Source organism: Astatotilapia calliptera, chromosome 2, assembly GCF_900246225.1.
Source record: "Astatotilapia calliptera chromosome 2, fAstCal1.2, whole genome shotgun sequence".
NCBI classification, from domain to species: domain Eukaryota; kingdom Metazoa; phylum Chordata; class Actinopteri; order Cichliformes; family Cichlidae; genus Astatotilapia; species Astatotilapia calliptera.
Window position 1 is genome coordinate 20,662,627 of NC_039303.1, and position 18,080 is coordinate 20,680,706.

An 18,080-nucleotide genomic window follows, 5' to 3' on the forward strand; every position below is an offset into this window, starting at 1 on the left:
AACACGTTCACCAAAAAAATGTACCTCAAATAAAATGATCAACTAGATAAAGATTTTTTAAAAGAAAAAATGCATTTTCAATAACAAGAATTCCACGAAGCTGTACTCGTAATCACCGCCGTGTATTTGACTGTGAGTGGAGACAGCATCCTCACATTCCAAGGTCTAGGCTGCAGGAAGGAGGCTCAGTGCATACAAAACCGCCTTTAGGACCCAGCGTGTCTCCTTCGCAGCCTTTGTAGTTTTCTGTAGAGATGAGGGAGACTGAGATGTGCTTCTTGCTTATCACGATTCACATCGAGGCTCTAACAGCTGAGGAGGATGCTGAACAAGGAGATTTGAAGCCCGGATCAGCTCTGACTGCTGCTGGTTTACATTTCACTTCATTTAATTAATTAATTTATTTATTTATTTGTTTATTAGAGACCTTTCCTCTCACTGACATTATTTTCTATTTAGCCATTATATTTTTTGGTATTAAATCCTGAGACACTGAAAGTATTTCGGGCGCATTCCTGCTGCTGGCTGGGACTATGATTTATCGGCGCTTGCAGCTTGGCTCTCATGACAGACTCGCTCTCACTGGGTCTCTTTCAGACGGAAGAGAGCGGTGAATTGTCTTTAACTTTCTTGAGCATCTTCGACGAATTCAGCTGCAGCGGGTACTTTTTGCACTTGAGGTGAGTTCCCTTGCATTCGCCCTCACGCACAAAACAAACGCTTATTTTCATACTGTCATTCAGGCTCGGAGAAGAACGCGTGGGAGAGAAGATGCATCCATCTAACCTTCTTCCACGTTTCATCTAATCACATTTTAGTGATTATTTCCGCTTTTTTAAAAAAAAAAAAAAAATCGATTGTATTATCAAAATGGCTCAAATCGGTGCTTCATATTTTTGGTAACAGTAATGTTCAGTGAGTGAAGGAGTGAGACGCGTCAGTGAATACTAATTACTGTCAGTTGCCCATCCACCCTCCCTGTGTTTATTATTTATTTATTTTTAATTGATTTACGGCGCTCTGAAGGGAATCCCCGGAAATCAGTGTCATAAAATCTGACTGTATGGAACACATACAGGCTGTAAATCCACTGGCATGTCAAGCCTGTTAATGCGAGGCTCCATTCATTGCAGCGGCTGTCCTGTGTGTAGGTGTGGAAGCAGCCATGTGGAGCAGAGAGAGCGCTCCTTTACTCCTCGTCTGCCTGCTGGCTCTCACAGCCCTCTGGAAAACCAGGTGAGTGTTTTGAATGAGAGACCCCTTGAAGTGAAGACATGCCAAGAATCACACACTTTGTCTCAGGGGGCCAGCTCTGCTTATCTCATGGGTTTTTGTTTGTTTGTTGGTGGTGGTGGTGGTGGTGGTGGGGGGGGGGGGGGGGGGGGTGTGTATAAGTAAAAGGCTCATCATTTCGATTGTATTTGAGTAATCCTCTGTTATTTCTTATGACTGGGCTAAACAATGCACAGTTTGTGTGGTTATTAATTTCCATTTACAAATTCCCATAGACATCAATGTTTTGAAATGCATAAATAAATAGATGGCTTTAAATCTCTCCTGTATGCTCTGCGCCCTGCTGCTGTGTGAGGACGCCTCACACTAGGCGCTCAGGTGTGAAGGTGTGTTTATGATATTTGCCCGAGTGACAGATCAGGTCAGTCAGGCGCTTACAAAGAGGCAGCCAGCGTCAGGAGCAGGAGGGGCGATTCAAATAAGGCCACGGATTTCCCCTCCAGGCTTCAGGATGCCACTGATACACTGATACTGAAAACTGGACTTCGTCATCTATCTCATCAGCGCCTTTATGTTTTCAAGACATTTTTCCACGTCCAGACTGCAGATAGTAGGACTAACAGGGTGAACAACAAATTGTTTGGATACATCAGTTGTTACATTTTAGCTAATTATTGTTATTGTGTTGTTTTGTGCCAAGAGAACTTGGAAATCTCTCATTGTGAAACACTCTTTAAAATCGTTTCATCTCTTTTTTTAAAATTTGGATTTTAACCAGCCAAAACCAATGTGACACAAGTAAATGTAAACATCTTTAGCACTCAGTGAGGTCAATATGGATGTTTGAGCGATTTAATCTGTGTCATTTTACTTTCATTTCTAGTTGCAAGGTCCTGATTTTATTTATGTGCTGTGATTTGATTGTCACACCATGGTTGCTCATTGGAAAGATTAAAACTGACTCATTTTTAATATGATTAGTAACATCTGGACTTTTCTTACTACAAGAAAAAAAAATCTGCGGAGCATATTAATCTGAGGCTGTTGTTGATGTTTATTTTCAGCACTGTCATTGTCAGTTTGATGTGCTGACAAAGGAAAAAATGTGCTAAAGTTGTGTAGACCCAATCTGCAAAAAATGACATAAGCAAGCATATATATTAAACTTTTAAATGTTTTAGATCTGTCAGAAATCTATCAAAACCAGGTGTCGCTAGCAACAGCTGCAGCATTATAGTGCTATAGTAGTGATACAACATTACATCACTGGCTGTAATCTCAGGTCAAGTATAAGGAGAAAACTAGCCTAGGAAGTGTTTTCCCTGGAGATTTTAAACAACAGCACAACATGACATTTTAGTTTAAGAATAACTAAAGAAATGTAATCTTGGAAGTTGTCAGGAGCTGCACAATGTTGTCTTATAAAACCGAAAAACTCCTGTCCTCTGGAGTGCAACAGGTGTGCGCTCCAGTGAATCTCGATGGAGTCAATATTTTTACTTTTGCACATCGCTGTCATGTACTGGGCTTTACGGCTTTACGCCACTAGGACCTGCTTTGCGGCAGGGGGCTGTCTATATCCAGTTCTATGTCTTAGCTGTCACACACGTTGTTGTGCTGTTATAACCCATGCTGGATACACGTTCAATAAAGCAGCGCTACAAGAAGCTACCGAGTGGTCATTCTACAATCGCCAGCTGCTCGAATCCCCTCCTTCCTAGCCTGCTTCTACTTATTGGTGTGTTTTTGCCTCAAGTGGTGAAACATGTTTGTTGAAGCTTGTTGAAGAAGATCTTTTTATGTGATAAATTCATCTTCACTCATGTGAGGCTGACACTTTGCTCTTCCTCTCAGACATGCCCCTGCTTGTCTCGCTGTTTTGCACTCTAGGGAGACTATAAGGATGGCATTGCTTTAGTAATGATAGCATTACTATAGAGAAAAACTACTCACAGCAGGCTTAACTGTAACATGGTGTTATAACCAGTGTTGGGACTGACGCGTTATTAAGTAACGCGTTACAGTAACTACGTTATTATTGTGGTAACGAGCATGGTAACTAGTTATTATGCCAAAACCAGGAACGCGTTACTCGTTACTGGGATTTAGATAGGCTCGTTATTCGTTACTTCGTGTGGTGGCTATCGCAGAGCTTCCACAGATTCGATAACATTAGCAAGTGGTGGAAGCCAGCAGGTGGATGAGAGAAAGGGAGGCAAGAGGAGAGACCCGAAGCGGCCGCTGGTCCGAGAGTGTCAGGTGAACTGAACTTCAGGTAAGAAGTTATGACCTGCAGTCATTCTGGGTCAGATATGAACCAAGTTTAGTTGGAGTTTATTTTCGTTGTGCTGACTTTTTCGTACTGCGTGCTAGCTAGCATGACGGAGTTTCTATACAGCTGGGTGGTGCTATGTTACTGATGTTGAACTTTATTTTGTTCATAAGGTTAATTATTAGAGTTGCCAACCGTCCTGTAAAAAACAGAATCGTCTCGTATTCAGAGAAAATATTACGCGTTTCATATTGAGGTGAAAAGGAACAGTTTGTCCCGGACTTCAGCTACAATGAAAAAGACACAAAGCTGGAGTTATTCTGTCTTTACGCTGCACAGCTGCCTCTTCTTCTCTCCTGTTTCTGCTTCAATCGTAAAACTGATCAATGATCAGCTGATCGGCTTTTCTCTCTTGTTTATTTATCGCCCACTTTGCGCCAGAAAGAGGAAACCAGCGGATGTCGCGCTAAACAACTGCAGCACGTTTAAGCTTGATCAGCTGTTGTTAGAATTTATTTAATATTAATTTCTAGTATCAGCTGATGTTTGCTGGAGCCACAGCTGTAAATCTGCTGGTCATGATATCGGTTTGGTTATGTGGTGAGAGGGAAACATGAAGATGAAACCAGGAGATGTCCTTACTGAATCACATCAGAGCTGTGATGGAGAAACAGGTTTACCTTTAAGGTGACATGAATGAGTTGAAGGGAAGTTATGAACTGTTTCTGAGAGACAAATAACACCAGGATCCTTTTCTAAGTAGCTGACAGCTGGTAACTGTGCAGGGGCGGGTCTAGCAAAGTGTTGCCAGGGGTCCATGTAGGGCATTAAAAGGGAAAGGGGGGCACAAGGAAATACTTTCTTATTCTCATTTAAAATGTCTCACTTTTAAAAAAATAATTATCTGAGTCTTACAACAAACAATTGATAGATTGATACATATATACCATCAGATCAGTGTACATCACTGTCACAACAGTGTTTATTTTCATTCAAAGGCTTTATGGTTTTTCCTATAATTGTGGGCCGGTCTCTAGTCAAAATGCCCGGGACGATTTTTTTGTCCCAGTCCAGCTCTGTATGCAGCTCATCTGCAGTCTGTTGTTACCTACATCTTCCTATTCAGAAGGCAGAATTTCCGAGTTCTGAGTACAATCGAAAGCACCACGACTGCAGTTTTTGTGTTGGATGTAAAAAGCGAGGATAGAATGGCTAGGATAGAATCAGGCGTGGGATTTCTCTCATGGAAGTGTGCACATTATTTTTTCCTTTCTACAGGGAGTGCAGAATTATTAGGCAAATGAGTATTTTGTCCACATCATCCTCTTCATGCATGTTGTCTTACTCCAAGCTGTATAGGCTCGAAAGCCTACTACCAATTAAGCATATTAGGTGATGTGCATCTCTGTAATGAGAAGGGGTGTGGTCTAATGACATCAACACCCTATATCAGGTGTGCATAATTATTAGGCAACGTCCTTTCCTTTGGCAAAATGGGTCAAAAGAAGGACTTGACAGGCTCAGAAAAGTCAAAAATAGTGAGATATCTTGCAGAGGGATGCAGCAGTCTCAAAATTGCAAAGCTTCTGAAGCGTGATCATCGAACAATCAAGCGTTTCATTCAAAATAGTCAACAGGGTCGCAAGAAGCGTGTGGAAAAACCAAGGCGCAAAATAACTGCCCATGAACTGAGAAAAGTCAAGCGTGCAGCTGCCAAGATGCCACTTGCCACCAGTTTGGCCATATTTCAGAGCTGCAACATCACTGGAGTGCCCAAGAGCACAAGGTGTGCAATACTCAGAGACATGGCCAAGGTAAGAAAGGCTGAAAGACGACCACCACTGAACAAGACACACAAGCTGAAACGTCAAGACTGGGCCAAGAAATATCTCAAGACAGATTTTTCTAAGGTTTTATGGACTGATGAAATGAGAGTGAGTCTTGATGGGCCAGATGGATGGGCCCGTGGCTGGATTGGTAAAGGGCAGAGAGCTCCAGTCCGACTCAGACGCCAGCAAGGTGGAGGTGGAGTACTGGTTTGGGCTGGTATCATCAAAGATGAGCTTGTGGGGCCTTTTCGGGTTGAGGATGGAGTCAAGCTCAACTCCCAGTCCTACTGCCAGTTTCTGGAAGACACCTTCTTCAAGCAGTGGTACAGGAAGAAGTCTGCATCCTTCAAGAAAAACATGATTTTCATGCAGGACAATGCTCCATCACACGCGTCCAAGTACTCCACAGCGTGGCTGGCAAGAAAGGGTATAAAAGAAGAAAAACTAATGACATGGCCTCCTTGTTCACCTGATCTGAACCCCATTGAGAACCTGTGGTCCATCATCAAATGTGAGATTTACAAGGAGGGAAAACAGTACACCTCTCTGAACAGTGTCTGGGAGGCTGTGGTTGCTGCTGCACGCAATGTTGATGGTGAACAGATCAAAACACTGACAGAATCCATGGATGGCAGGCTTTTGAGTGTCCTTGCAAAGAAAGGTGGCTATATTGGTCGCTGATTTGTTTTTGTTTTGTTTTTGAATGTCAGAAATGTATATTTGTGAATGTGGAGATGTTATATTGGTGTCACTGGTAAAAATAAATAATTGAAATAGGTATATATTTGATTTTTGTTAAGTTGCCTAATAATTCTGCACAGTAATAGTCACCTGCACACACAGATATCCCCCTAAAATAGCTAAAACTAAAAACAAACTAAAAACTACTTCCAAAAACATTCAGCTTTGATATTAATGAGTTTTTTGGGTTCATTGAGAACATGGTTGTTGTTCAATAATAAAATTATTCCTCAAAAATTGCCTAATAATTCTGCACTCCCTGTATTGGTAGGTGGCACAGTGCACTTGTGGCAAGTAAGCAAGCTAGAAGACTGGCACTCTTGCTGGGTATCCAGTTACGGAAGCAACACATTAACAAGAGAATTCTGAGTTAAACCAAAGTTACTTTCCCTAGTAACTAGTTACTCTGAAAGTAACGAGTAACTTGAAGTAACTGAGTTACTTTTGATAGAAGTAACTAGTAATGTAACTAAGTTACTAATTTAAAGTAACTTACCCAACACTGCTAACCCCACATAGTGTACAATACTAATGACATTAAAGGTGCTTTTCAGTATTCAGATTTAGAATATATTGGTTTCTAGAAAGAGAGCAACAAATAAAGCCATACACAATAATCCATAAACATATATAAGTAGAGCTTTGTTGCATTCATTGCATTTAACTGGACTCTTGCAGCAAATTAATCTACCTGCATTTGTGATATTATTTAGCAAATTTTATTAGGATTGTTCTGATTTGCCATTGAACTGCTTTTTTTGCACGCAGACTTGGCAGCCTTGTATATATCGTAAAGCAGGTTTATGTTGATGAAAGCCTTAAAGACAAACATCTCCCACTATATTCAATGCTAAGCATGTCTGCTGTCACCAACAAGCAAAGAAAATGTAAACATACTAAACTGCTGTTCTTGAATTAGCTGAGTCGGCTGTTTGTTTGTTTTTTTAACATTTATTTTTCTCAGTGTAACTATTGCTACCAGTAATGGTAGCCATTTTGCTGCTGTTTTATTATCTACCTCATTTCATTAAGTGGGAGATGCTGCTGCATTGTAGAAATGTACTGTTAGCCGTTGTCCTCAGGTTACATATCAAATATATATCGATATACATCAATATAAACATGTATCAAATATCAAACACTGCACTGTAAGCCCCAGTAGTGATTGTGTATCTATAGGTACGCTAGCAGGATGTTGTTAGCACAACATCTACAATCATCTGTGTTTATGGCTAAATTTGATACTTTGTTTAAGCTAAAATAGCTAGCTAATCAAACTGCTAGCAGGATAATGTTAGCACGTCTACAATCATCTGTGTTTATGGCTAAATTTGATACTTTTACTTAGTTAAGCTAAACTAGCAAGCTAATCAGACTGCTAGCAAGATAATGTTAGCACGAGTACAATCATCTATGTTTATTGCTCACTTTAATAATTTTTTTAAACTAATGGGTCAGTTAGTTGGTGTAGGTTTCCTCTACAGGCTAATTTAAATTTTTTATAATTTTTATGACTCCCCACCCAACAAAGCAAAAAAGAAAATCAGCATTTTGGTATACTCATATGATTGTGTTTCTTATGGCTTTAATACACAACCTAGAACATACTTGAGAATAACAAATCAAATATTTATATGCTATTTTGGCCTGTAACATAAATATGAAGGCTACATTAATCTAATGCTTTCAGTGAAGCTAATTAAAGGATTGTGGTTCAAACAGGAAAAAGAGCTAAAGATGGGGGAAAAAAATGATTAATATTGTTTATACTTTCCCAGCGACTGCTTAAAGTAAAATATGCCCATAACCTGAGGCGGTTATACCAGAGCTGTTGACAGTGGTGATTAAGTAGAGCTTTAATGTGGGACATTAACTGAATTTATTTACCATGAATCTCTGCTGTGATTTGCATAGTCAGTTGTGTTTTGACTCCCAGATCAGATGGCTGGAACTGGGTCATCCATGTGCATGAGAAACATGGTTACGTGTATATCTGTGTTGGTATGCAGTCTCTGCCAGCTACAATAAGCACTCCTGTGCTTTTCATAAATCAAGCTGCTGAGAAGAACTGAATCTAAAATGTAATCAGAGTACTGCTGAAGTGTCCCCTTGTTGTTTTCATGTCTCTGCTTACTAGATCGGTGAATGCAGATGCCACATCTGATTCCTTTAAAAACAACATCACTCTGTTCACACGCATCCTGGACAGCCTGCTGGATGGGTATGACAACCGTCTACGGCCTGGTCTTGGGGGTAAGCAGAAGAAGTGCAGACATACAGTTTATAGAATCTAAATGAACAAACGCTGTTACGAAACAGCACGTGTGTCTTTTTTGTTAACGGCTGACGGCTCATTTGAAGTGAGAACACTTCATTTAACATCAGCTTTTCTAGTACTGATAACCTTTGGCAGCAATCCCCTCGAGAATAAACTGACAAACACACTCTGTGCACAAAACATTTAGATTATATAATGCTTCCCTCCACTTCCTGGAAAGTAACAGCAGCCAAAGTGGCCACATTTAACCCTGCAGAGAGTTTTACTCTTGCTTGACTTTTTAGGGAAAAACCAAAGTGAGAATATTTGTGTAAAACATAAGGAAAGACACTGTATGTGTGGATAATGACACTGTGTAGCTGGTTTGTGCTGTCTTAGTGTTTTGTAGCTGCACTGCACAGTAGGAAGGTGGCTTGGAATTACATGGTATGGTTACATGTATAAATGGTTGATGTCCTCAGATGAGTAAATTAAAAAGTGTTAAAAATAAAATATTTAGATCAGAATATAAACACTTTTGGTGTATGCTCTGATGCTGGGGCCATTAAAAAGAGCTTCCTGAGAGCTCCCTTAAATGTTTGATAAATTTAAATTTTTAAAAGCATAACAGGCTTTTGGTATTTTTTACTTCACACTTTCTGCAGAAGGCAGCGTTTGGATTTTGTTGTTTGAAGAACCACATCGCCTCACGCACGCAGCAGCGCTCCACTCGTCATTCTCACATCTCCCGTTATCCTTCATGTTTGGGCATTTCCAGCTGGCCCCTCAGCCCAAAGCTGAGCTCCTCCCTCAGGATTTGGTGCCATTTGAAATTCAAATTCCTGGGGCCATCAGCCCAGCCCAGGAGCTACCATATGTGGAACAGACCTCCTTTAGCTTGGCAGCACTCAGCCTATTCAAATGGCCCTACAGTAACAGTCCTGCCAGCTTATTTACTGTGCAGAAAAAGCCCCAATGTATGAAGAAAGCTCAGGTATCTAGAAAATGCAGAAATATAGAATGTATCTTTGTGTTTTTGATAATTCACAAACGCTTGATACACCAAAACAGACTGATAGGATCGCGCCAGTAAAAACCTGATGCTTTTGGACCAACAGCTAGCAGTGAATAAGTGTCTGTGTAACACACAGACTCAGCGATCTGACGTAAAACACTTAAATAAAACATTAGAGCATAAATCAGAAACTTTTGAAGTGTGTTCCTCTACAGGAGCACAGCCTCGTAACGCTCACAGTGTAGTAGCACACTGTACCCATTAATGTACGGAGGAAACAAACAGCTACAGAAACGACATCCGATGTTTTCCACACGGCAGAAACATTAGATCTGTATGTCTCATCTGTGTGTGTGCGTTGGGGGAACACATCGTGTTAACGCTTCACTGGACTTTGGCTTATGACATATTTATAACAACTGAAAAAGAGCCTCCTCACAGCTGCACGAGCATGCTCACTCATACATACAGTAAACTCAGGGTCAAAGGGTGAGTGTTTTTGACAGTTCTCATGGTCTAAGCATAAGCATTCACAAGGAAAGAGAGAAAAAGGGAAAAGCAGCTTGAATGCCAGTGTCATCAAACATTCAGTCATTTATGTAGAGGCTAATTACACATGCAGAGTATAGTATAAAATCTATTTTCTCCCTGTAGCAGTTTAAATGTTTCACTATCCTCCATCATTAAAGATGCTTAGAATAGTTACAACTGTGGACATAACACGGACACAATGCAAATCAATGAATAACTACAGCCTGATAAACCAGGGAGGTATAGGTATGGTATTTTACAGTTTGTAGCAATGATTATATGATAAAGATTGGGAAGATGAACCCACGTTTCCCTTTGTGGGGTTTCAGGGGAGAAGAAAAAAGCAGCTACAATTTCTTTAACCATGAGTGAATAGCTGTGTGGGTTTAGGCTGCGAATGTCTCCAGAATTTACTTAGAACAAATTTACTTAAAGCAGGCTTTCACGTGCATAACTGTGTATTTTCTCTGATATAGATAATGTAACTAGACTGTGGACTAAATTGTTTTAATCTGACATTTATTTTTCATACTTGTCATCTGTTTCAAGTGCTCTTTTGAAAATGCAGCATTTTTTTCCAGACACTTTCACTGAAGTTGAGCCAGGCTGCAGAAAGTGAACAGAGAACACACAGTTGCTCCTCATCATCATTAGTGTGACTGTGAGGAAGCTCACTTCTGTTCGTATTCACACTTCTGCCACTAATTTGCTTTTCACCCCCTCCAGAAATTTGTCACCTATCCATGACTTCATGCTCAGCGCTATACCTATCAGAGACAGTTACATGTCAAAAGGTTTTTATTGTCTAAAATCGAACATTTCTCATTTACTGGGAAGTAACCATAGGCAACAACAAAAAGTCCTTTTGATGTTTGGGACCAGTGTTTTTTACTGGAGATGACCAGAATTCCAGCGCTGTCAATCCTGACTGGTGATTAACCGCTTAGCCCCACACATGTTTGATTATAAACCAGTCCATTTCATGTGTGTGTAACATCAACATGTTGTAAATTGGAAGCTCTTTCACTATTAAATCTCAAAGGATCAACAAGAAAATGTTTGCAACGATAAACCTAATCATGGAAACTTTAAACAAGCTAAAAGTAGCTAAAGCTAAAGTTATCCAGAGCTCAGAGCCATCCACGGGCGAAGCGGCCTTGGTATGAGCAATCAAAGCAGCTAAAAGGGCAAAAAAAGTTAATGCCCTGTTATCAGGTGTTATCCTTTTATCCTTATTTGCAAAAGATGTAAGTACCTGGGATTTTCTGGTAATGTAAAATATTTTTGGATAAGGGTGAGGTATAGGTGCAGGAGCCAAGTTTTGGTTGTTATCTTATGCGTGCCGCTAGGGGTCAACTTTTGTGTTTTTCGGTAAGGTGTGTTTGTGTGAATGTATGTAAGGTAGACACGTAATTAGCGGCAGGTGTGTTGTTGTTCAGTTTGTGACTGTTGTGCTGTTATGATATGGTGATGGATAAAGAAAGCTGTTGACACAAATGCAACTGATGGAAGAGCAATCAAGATTAAATACGAATAAGATAGTGGTGGTGGTCAGAGGGCCCGGTGGCGCCAGTGTCCGGCAGCCTCGCCTCTGTCAGTGCGCCCTGGGGTGGCTGTGGCTACAATGTAGCTTGCCAGCACCAGTGTGTGAATGTGTGTGTGAATGGGTGGATGACTGGATGTGTAAAGCGCTTTGGGGTCCTTAGGGACTAGTAAAGCGCTATACAAATACAGGCCATTTACCATTTTTTCAAGATAAGTAGCTGGAGTTGGACTGTAACAAGTTTAACAAGTTCATTCATATCAGTGGCATCGCGTCAACTTGAATTGGGAATTGGATATTGTGAATTCACAAACTTACTAAAATGAAATTAATATACAGGAAATGTTCTAGGTTTTATTCCTTCTTTAAAATTTGACGTTATGACCTGAGATGTTTTGAGTTTGTCATACCTATTCTGAAGAATACTGCTACACAGTAAAGAAAGACTAAAACTAATAAAAACTCAACTGAAACCAAACATTTCCAAACAACAAAGACAAGTAAACCTCTTCTGGAAACAAACTGAAACTGATCCAATCTGAATTAAATAAAAAATATCAAGCTATAAAAATTAATATAATCACGTCTTGCGTCTTCTAATTGGACTCTCATTTTTAAATGATGCCAATGCCATGGTTTCTACTGCTTTGTGCTAAAATGTCAAAAAAAAATTTATAACTGCACAGACCAAATAGTTCACCAGTATTATTCACTGCAGCTGCAACAGGCGTCGACGTGTGAAGAGGGTTAACTGACCTTCCTTCCTCACCTGTGTGACGGAGTAATCTGGATGAGTTTTTACACAATGCTAATTTATGAGCTGCTCCTAAAAAAATGTAGTGCTTTGTTCATTCAAGTCAAATCTGTTCCCTCTAACAGTCTGTCATTTTGCTGCTTCTCTTCATCTCCATTGAAACTGGCAAGAGTTAAGTTGACATTTGGATGGTCTCACAGTGGAATGCACAGAGTCTCTAACACAGGCAGGTTGTGTCTTACTGATTAAACATGGTTCAGCAGGCCCATCTGTACCAAATGATTCAGATTATATGAAAAGCACGTGTTTGTGACTGCTGCTGAATAAATGAACTTTAGGTATTGTCCTTGCTCCCTTAAATAAAATATTCTAATGTCCTCGGGCATTAAATGCACTCTTGATATTTTTAAATAGTAAGCACGTATTTCCCCTGAAGGCAGTGCTTTTCTAGGTTTGCTACTAAAATGAATAAATAAAAAAGCTAGTTTTGCTTTTGAAGTTGTCCCACTGGTACAATGCAAATGGAGTGCAGCTACCATTTGGTGATGGATTTGGTTTTTACAGACCTGTGTTTGTTTATTCTTGAGGGGCTTTTGATACTGGTTTGTGATTTCTTTTTGTGTGTATGTGAGAATGAGTGTGTGTAGTCGTATAGCAAAAATCCTTTACTTTACTTGATTAAATAGTTTTCTGAATCAGACATGATAAATGACATTGGGCCTGCATTTGCATATAAAATGTTCTTAAAATGAAGAGCCAGCTCCATGAAACCAACAAGACAAGAGGGTGTTTTTTCTCATTTTCAAGCACCCTCTGCAAAGTACGCTCAATACAAAAACACAATTACAATGAATAATAATAAAACCCTCAAAAAACAAATCCTGATCATTAATGTTAAAGCTGTAGCCTCCCGAAATCTTGAAAAGAGAACAAAGGCTGTCTCCTTTCTGTTGTAAGCTCCATCAAAGTCCATCTAGAAGTCTTGCTTCTCACCAGTCATCTTGAAACTCCGCCCCTTATTTGTTCAGTTATTTTGAAGTCCGATATACATGATCTTTCATTTTAGTGGTCAATTGGAATTACAGTAAACTACAGCAAAGTTCTTGCACCACAATGTTTGCTGTTGTAAAGTTATCTCTTTTGAGTCCTCTGGTATCTTTTTAAATGTCTTTGATCCTTTGCACCACACAGAACATGTATGGGCTTTATAACTGTTATAAATACAGTGCTGACTTGCAACAAGAATAATTCTCTAGGCTTGATTTTCAGTTCATTTCTTGTGTAATTTGACATACCCCAGCCTCTTCTTTCTGTTTTCTTTTCTTAAGAATGAATGGCTTCTTTACAGCCACCTTTCATTTCTAAGATTAGATTTCCAGTGCGGCTTCAGTAAACAGCAGATGGATCAGCCGAAGGGACAGATCCATCTCTCAGGTCCTGTGTCTGGTCTTTGCTGGGGTTTTTCCCCTGATTTCTTAATGACATGACTTTCAGAAACTGTTCATCAGCTGTGGAAAGGGTTTTAGATCTGCCACTTCTTCTTTTGTCCAGTTTCCTCAAATTGTTTGATAAACACAGTGCACCCCATACCAGGACATGCCACGTTTTCAGCTAACAGCTCGTTTGGAATCACCTTGGTGGAACAAAAAAATATTGTATTGTCAGTCTGTGTTTTCTTTGGCATTTTACATAGATTCAGCCAAAAAATGGGAAAAAATGTGTTAGTGACAGGTTGGTAGTGCCTAAAGACATAAAATAAATTGTATTTTTAGTAGTGCTGTCAGTGTTAACCTCGTTAAAATGACGTTAACACCATAACTACACCAACGCGGCAAATCTCCATTAGTAAGTTAACGCAGATCGCCCCGTGCGAGGGCTGCATGGCGCTAACGCGTTAACAAGCTAACCGCGCTGACGCGTTGACACCGCGCAGGAACTCACTAACGGAGATTTGACGCGTCAATTCGGTTATGGTGTTAACGTCATTTTAACGAGATTAACGCTAACAGCATTCATTTTTAGGGAAATTGGTTCTTTGCTAAGTTTTCTGTTATGTGCAGACACAACACAGGTTCATCGCTTAGGTTTTTATGAATGAGTGACTGATAGGTCAATGTGAAGTGGCTTAACAAACAAAAACTGTCACCTGACAATAGTCAGCTGCAAGGACTGGACTGGAAATGAATAGAAATAGCAGCCAGTGTCAATGTCATTGGCTCAAGACTAATAAAAAAAAGTCTCTTCAGAACCAAAATATGGAGAAAAAAGGGATGGCACAAGAACTCTGCACAGTACTGTGTGCCAAAAGCATCAGCTTTAATAGTAAATATCACAACTCGACAAGACTCTGTAAAAAAGAAAGAAAGAATGGATTTACAACAAAGTACAAAGAATAACTACAAAATACTAAACAGTGAAGAAATGCAATGAGACTTCAAGGAAATTCATGGCAAACACTAACCTCCATTAAAGGAAAAACAGCCAGGAACAAAGAAAATGACAACATTATTTTTCCATCATATAAATAGCTAATGAAACCAGCCCTCAGCCCTGATACTATACAGAAATTATTAATAAACATGATAACTGATAGCTTCTTTAAACAGTCAAAAGATTAAGTAAATCACAATGTCAGGTGGCGAAATCATCCCTCATGAATTTTCCCAGTCTTTCTGTTCATCTTGTGTCATGGTGGCTCCTGTTAGTAATTCTTGATTGTACAATACTTTTAATATTACGTAGCAAGCTCAGTAAATGGTATAGAGATGAAACATTCACCCATTACAACACATGGCCAGCACACTTGGATTAAACAGGATATATAGTGTCACAGCCATTGAGAGACTCGGTATATTACAGTGCATTAAGCCCTTATGCTAAAATGCACCATTCTTTGTCACAAGAGAAAGTAATACAGGATATTTTTACTGAGGCACAAATGTATTTACAATTATAAATCAAACAAATGAAGGTCTCTGTGGTAGAGTAAAAAAAGTAGATGAATCTCAGTCTGCCTTATTTACATTCCATAGCCTGGTTTACATGAATAAATGCACCCAGTGGCATGTCTAGCTAAATAGATTGAACCTATTACTCCTCAGCCTGCCGCAGCCTCTGATTTACGTTATCTTATAAGCAGGTGAACGGTGGTAATATTTTATATTAAGCCTGTGATTTATAGAGTAGTTTAGCTGCATGAATGTTATCAAAACGCTGACTGGTTTCCACCGATGCTCAAATTTAGGTGGAAGAAAACATGTTTATTAGAAGCCAGGGAGAAACATTTGGCCTTTTTAAACACGTATTACTACTGGAGACAACACATACCTGCAGGGAATGAAATGTGGGTGACACCCTGATTGGTAATATGTAATTTAGTGACTGTCAACAGTCAAACTGCAAACTACTGACACTGTTATCAACCATTTCTGTGATATGTCTCAGAGGGATTGTGGATGGCAGCTCACCTTGCCATGCATGAGAGAACTTTTCTTAAAGTGAAGTATTTTTTAGGTGGTATGTAAGATGTTTTTCGCTGTGTAGAAGAGAGCATAGTATGAAACATGGAAGCTTTTTGAATCGACCAAGCACAAGAGATTTATCTTCAGTAAATATTTCAAAGAGCCGGAGTGTAGAGAGAGCGAATGGAGCTGATGCAGGAGCGCTGATGCAGTTGCACATTGTCACGGGAACGGGAAACATGCGAGGCCTTGCTTTTCCATAGCTGTGAACATTTAGGTCAAATTTGAACTTACATGTTGCTTTGATTCAATACATGTAATCTAACAGAGGTTGAGCGAGCATTTCAAAGGTCACGTGTACAGTTGTGTGATAAAGAAGGCACACCTTCTTACAGTTAAAGGTTTTACATATCAGGACATAACAAAAACAATCTGAATCAAAAATAAAACCATGTTATTGTCTATTTAACATGAACTAAGCCAACATGCAGAAGCAATGTCTGAAAAACTAAGAACACCTGATTCAAATAATCATTTTCCACGTGACCGTATGGGTCTCTCACATCATTGTGGAGGAATTTGGACCTGGATCTTTACAATGCTGCTTCACTTTAGCTCTGCAGGCTGCAGACTTTTGTCCATCCACAGCTCCTTTAAGGTTTTATCATTTCAAAGCATTGCAGCATCTGGATTATTTCCTTCTTCAGCCATTCTGCTATAGCTTTGCTGTGTGCTGGGATGATTGTCATGTTGCATGACCCAGTTTGGCCCCGTATTTGACAGTAGACTATTTTTCCTTATGGTCGACTTATAAACACAGTGTATGGTGCTGTGCATTATGGACAAACAGCTCCACTTTGGTCTAATCTGTTCAAAGGAGATTGTTCCAGAGGTCGTGTGGTTTGTTCAGATCCATGCTCCCATGTTTGTTTTTGGAGAGAGGAGGCTTTCTACCAGCGGCTCTTCCAAACAAGCCACACTTGTTTAATATTTTCTGATCATGAATGTTAACATTTAATATGAACAAATAAACAGTTGCAAGGTTTAATATGTCATGATTGATACTCATTAGAGTTTGCTGAATTTTAAGATCTTATGTCCTGATAGATAAATCTTTGACAGTAGGTGAGGTGATCTTGCACATAATATAGTTCTTTCTGTATGGTAATGATGACAAATAACTTCCTGAAACAACATCACACAAATGGAAATAATAACGACTAAAAGCCACCCCGAGTTTAGCTTAGTAATTGCTTTTAATATGTGATTACAGCAGCAGCAATATCCATGTAGCTCTGAAAAAGCACTTACTTGATGAAGCTCCGATAAAGTATAAGATCTTTGTGCATATGGCATTATGACTCCAGCCCAGAAATGACTCCACGTATCCCAGCGCTTGCATATAGAGAGGTAATTACTGATTATAGATACACTGATAAACTGAGTAGCTATTCCTGAAAATGGAAGAAAAAAAATCAAAACCTTTGTTTAATACTCTGTAAATCACCTCAAGCTTCGAGGATATGTGGCAAACTTTTGAACAGTACTAAAAATGAAAGAAAGTTCAGCGTAAACTCGCTTCTTTTGTGTCTTGATGTCGTTAACAGTTTTTCTCTGATCCAGACAGAGTAACTGAGGTGAAAACAAACATCTATGTTACCAGCTTTGGACCAGTTTCAGACACGGACATGGTGAGTGCAGCAAACGGACGTTTATTCACTCTGCTTACTGTCATTTCTCTCACAGCCTGCTCGTGCTTCAAGAAGAAACAATAATTCTTTTATTTTCACCTTCATTATGTCTTCCCCTCATAAAAACACATGCAAACACTACAGTACTGTAGTAGGACGAGTAATCCTCACTGTGTCACGATGTCTATTCATCTGACAATTTTCATCTCATAAATTATTGAAAGTCTTCTTGTTATTCAAGTCACTGCTTTGTTTATCCTGGGCTTTCCTGTTTATCATTCTGAAACACGCACCCACCTTCGCATCATATCATCAGCCTCCCTTCAATTGCTAAAGGCTCATTTTTCCAAGTGATTAATTCATCGATTCAGCAGTTAAGTTCAATGCAATGTTCTCTGAAAAATATATGAACAACACGCCTCTCGGCCAAACATAAATCAGCACTTATAGAGAGTGGGACAAAGACACCAAATAATAAATCTTTGAGGCTAAAATTTATTTAAATGTATTTATTTATTTTTTAAATCATATGGCAAAAATCCCAGATCCAAATCACCACCCACATCTCATCAGCTAATTGGCCCAGAGGGTGATCTGTCGGCCAAATGATTTCTGATGTCTCCTTTTAAAAACATCTTGAACATAAACAGATGGACAGACAGACAAACAGCTCAAAGGAAAATTTCCTTTGCTTCAGTTTCACTGGCAGAGGCCGTCACTGATGACCTCGCTTATAACCCAAGGAGGAAGTCA

General features: G+C 39.5%; 1 protein-coding gene across 2 annotated transcripts in view; it reads left to right on the plus strand.

The window, feature by feature from the left end:
• Window positions 1-207: 207 nt before the first annotated feature.
• gabra2b (gamma-aminobutyric acid type A receptor subunit alpha2b) overlaps window positions 208-18,080 on the plus strand; it is a 48,468-nt gene continuing 30,595 nt past the window's right edge. The window contains exons 1-4 of one of the 2 annotated variants that reach the window (XM_026186887.1): window positions 208-680; window positions 1,152-1,236; window positions 8,213-8,328; window positions 17,260-17,327. In XM_026186887.1, the coding sequence (XP_026042672.1) occupies window positions 1,166-1,236; window positions 8,213-8,328; window positions 17,260-17,327 (255 nt within the window). In that variant the 5' untranslated portion in view covers window positions 208-680; window positions 1,152-1,165. Of the gene's footprint in view, window positions 681-1,133; window positions 1,237-8,212; window positions 8,329-17,259; window positions 17,328-18,080 lie in introns of both variants that reach the window. The other variant, XM_026186878.1, reaches the window with a different exon arrangement.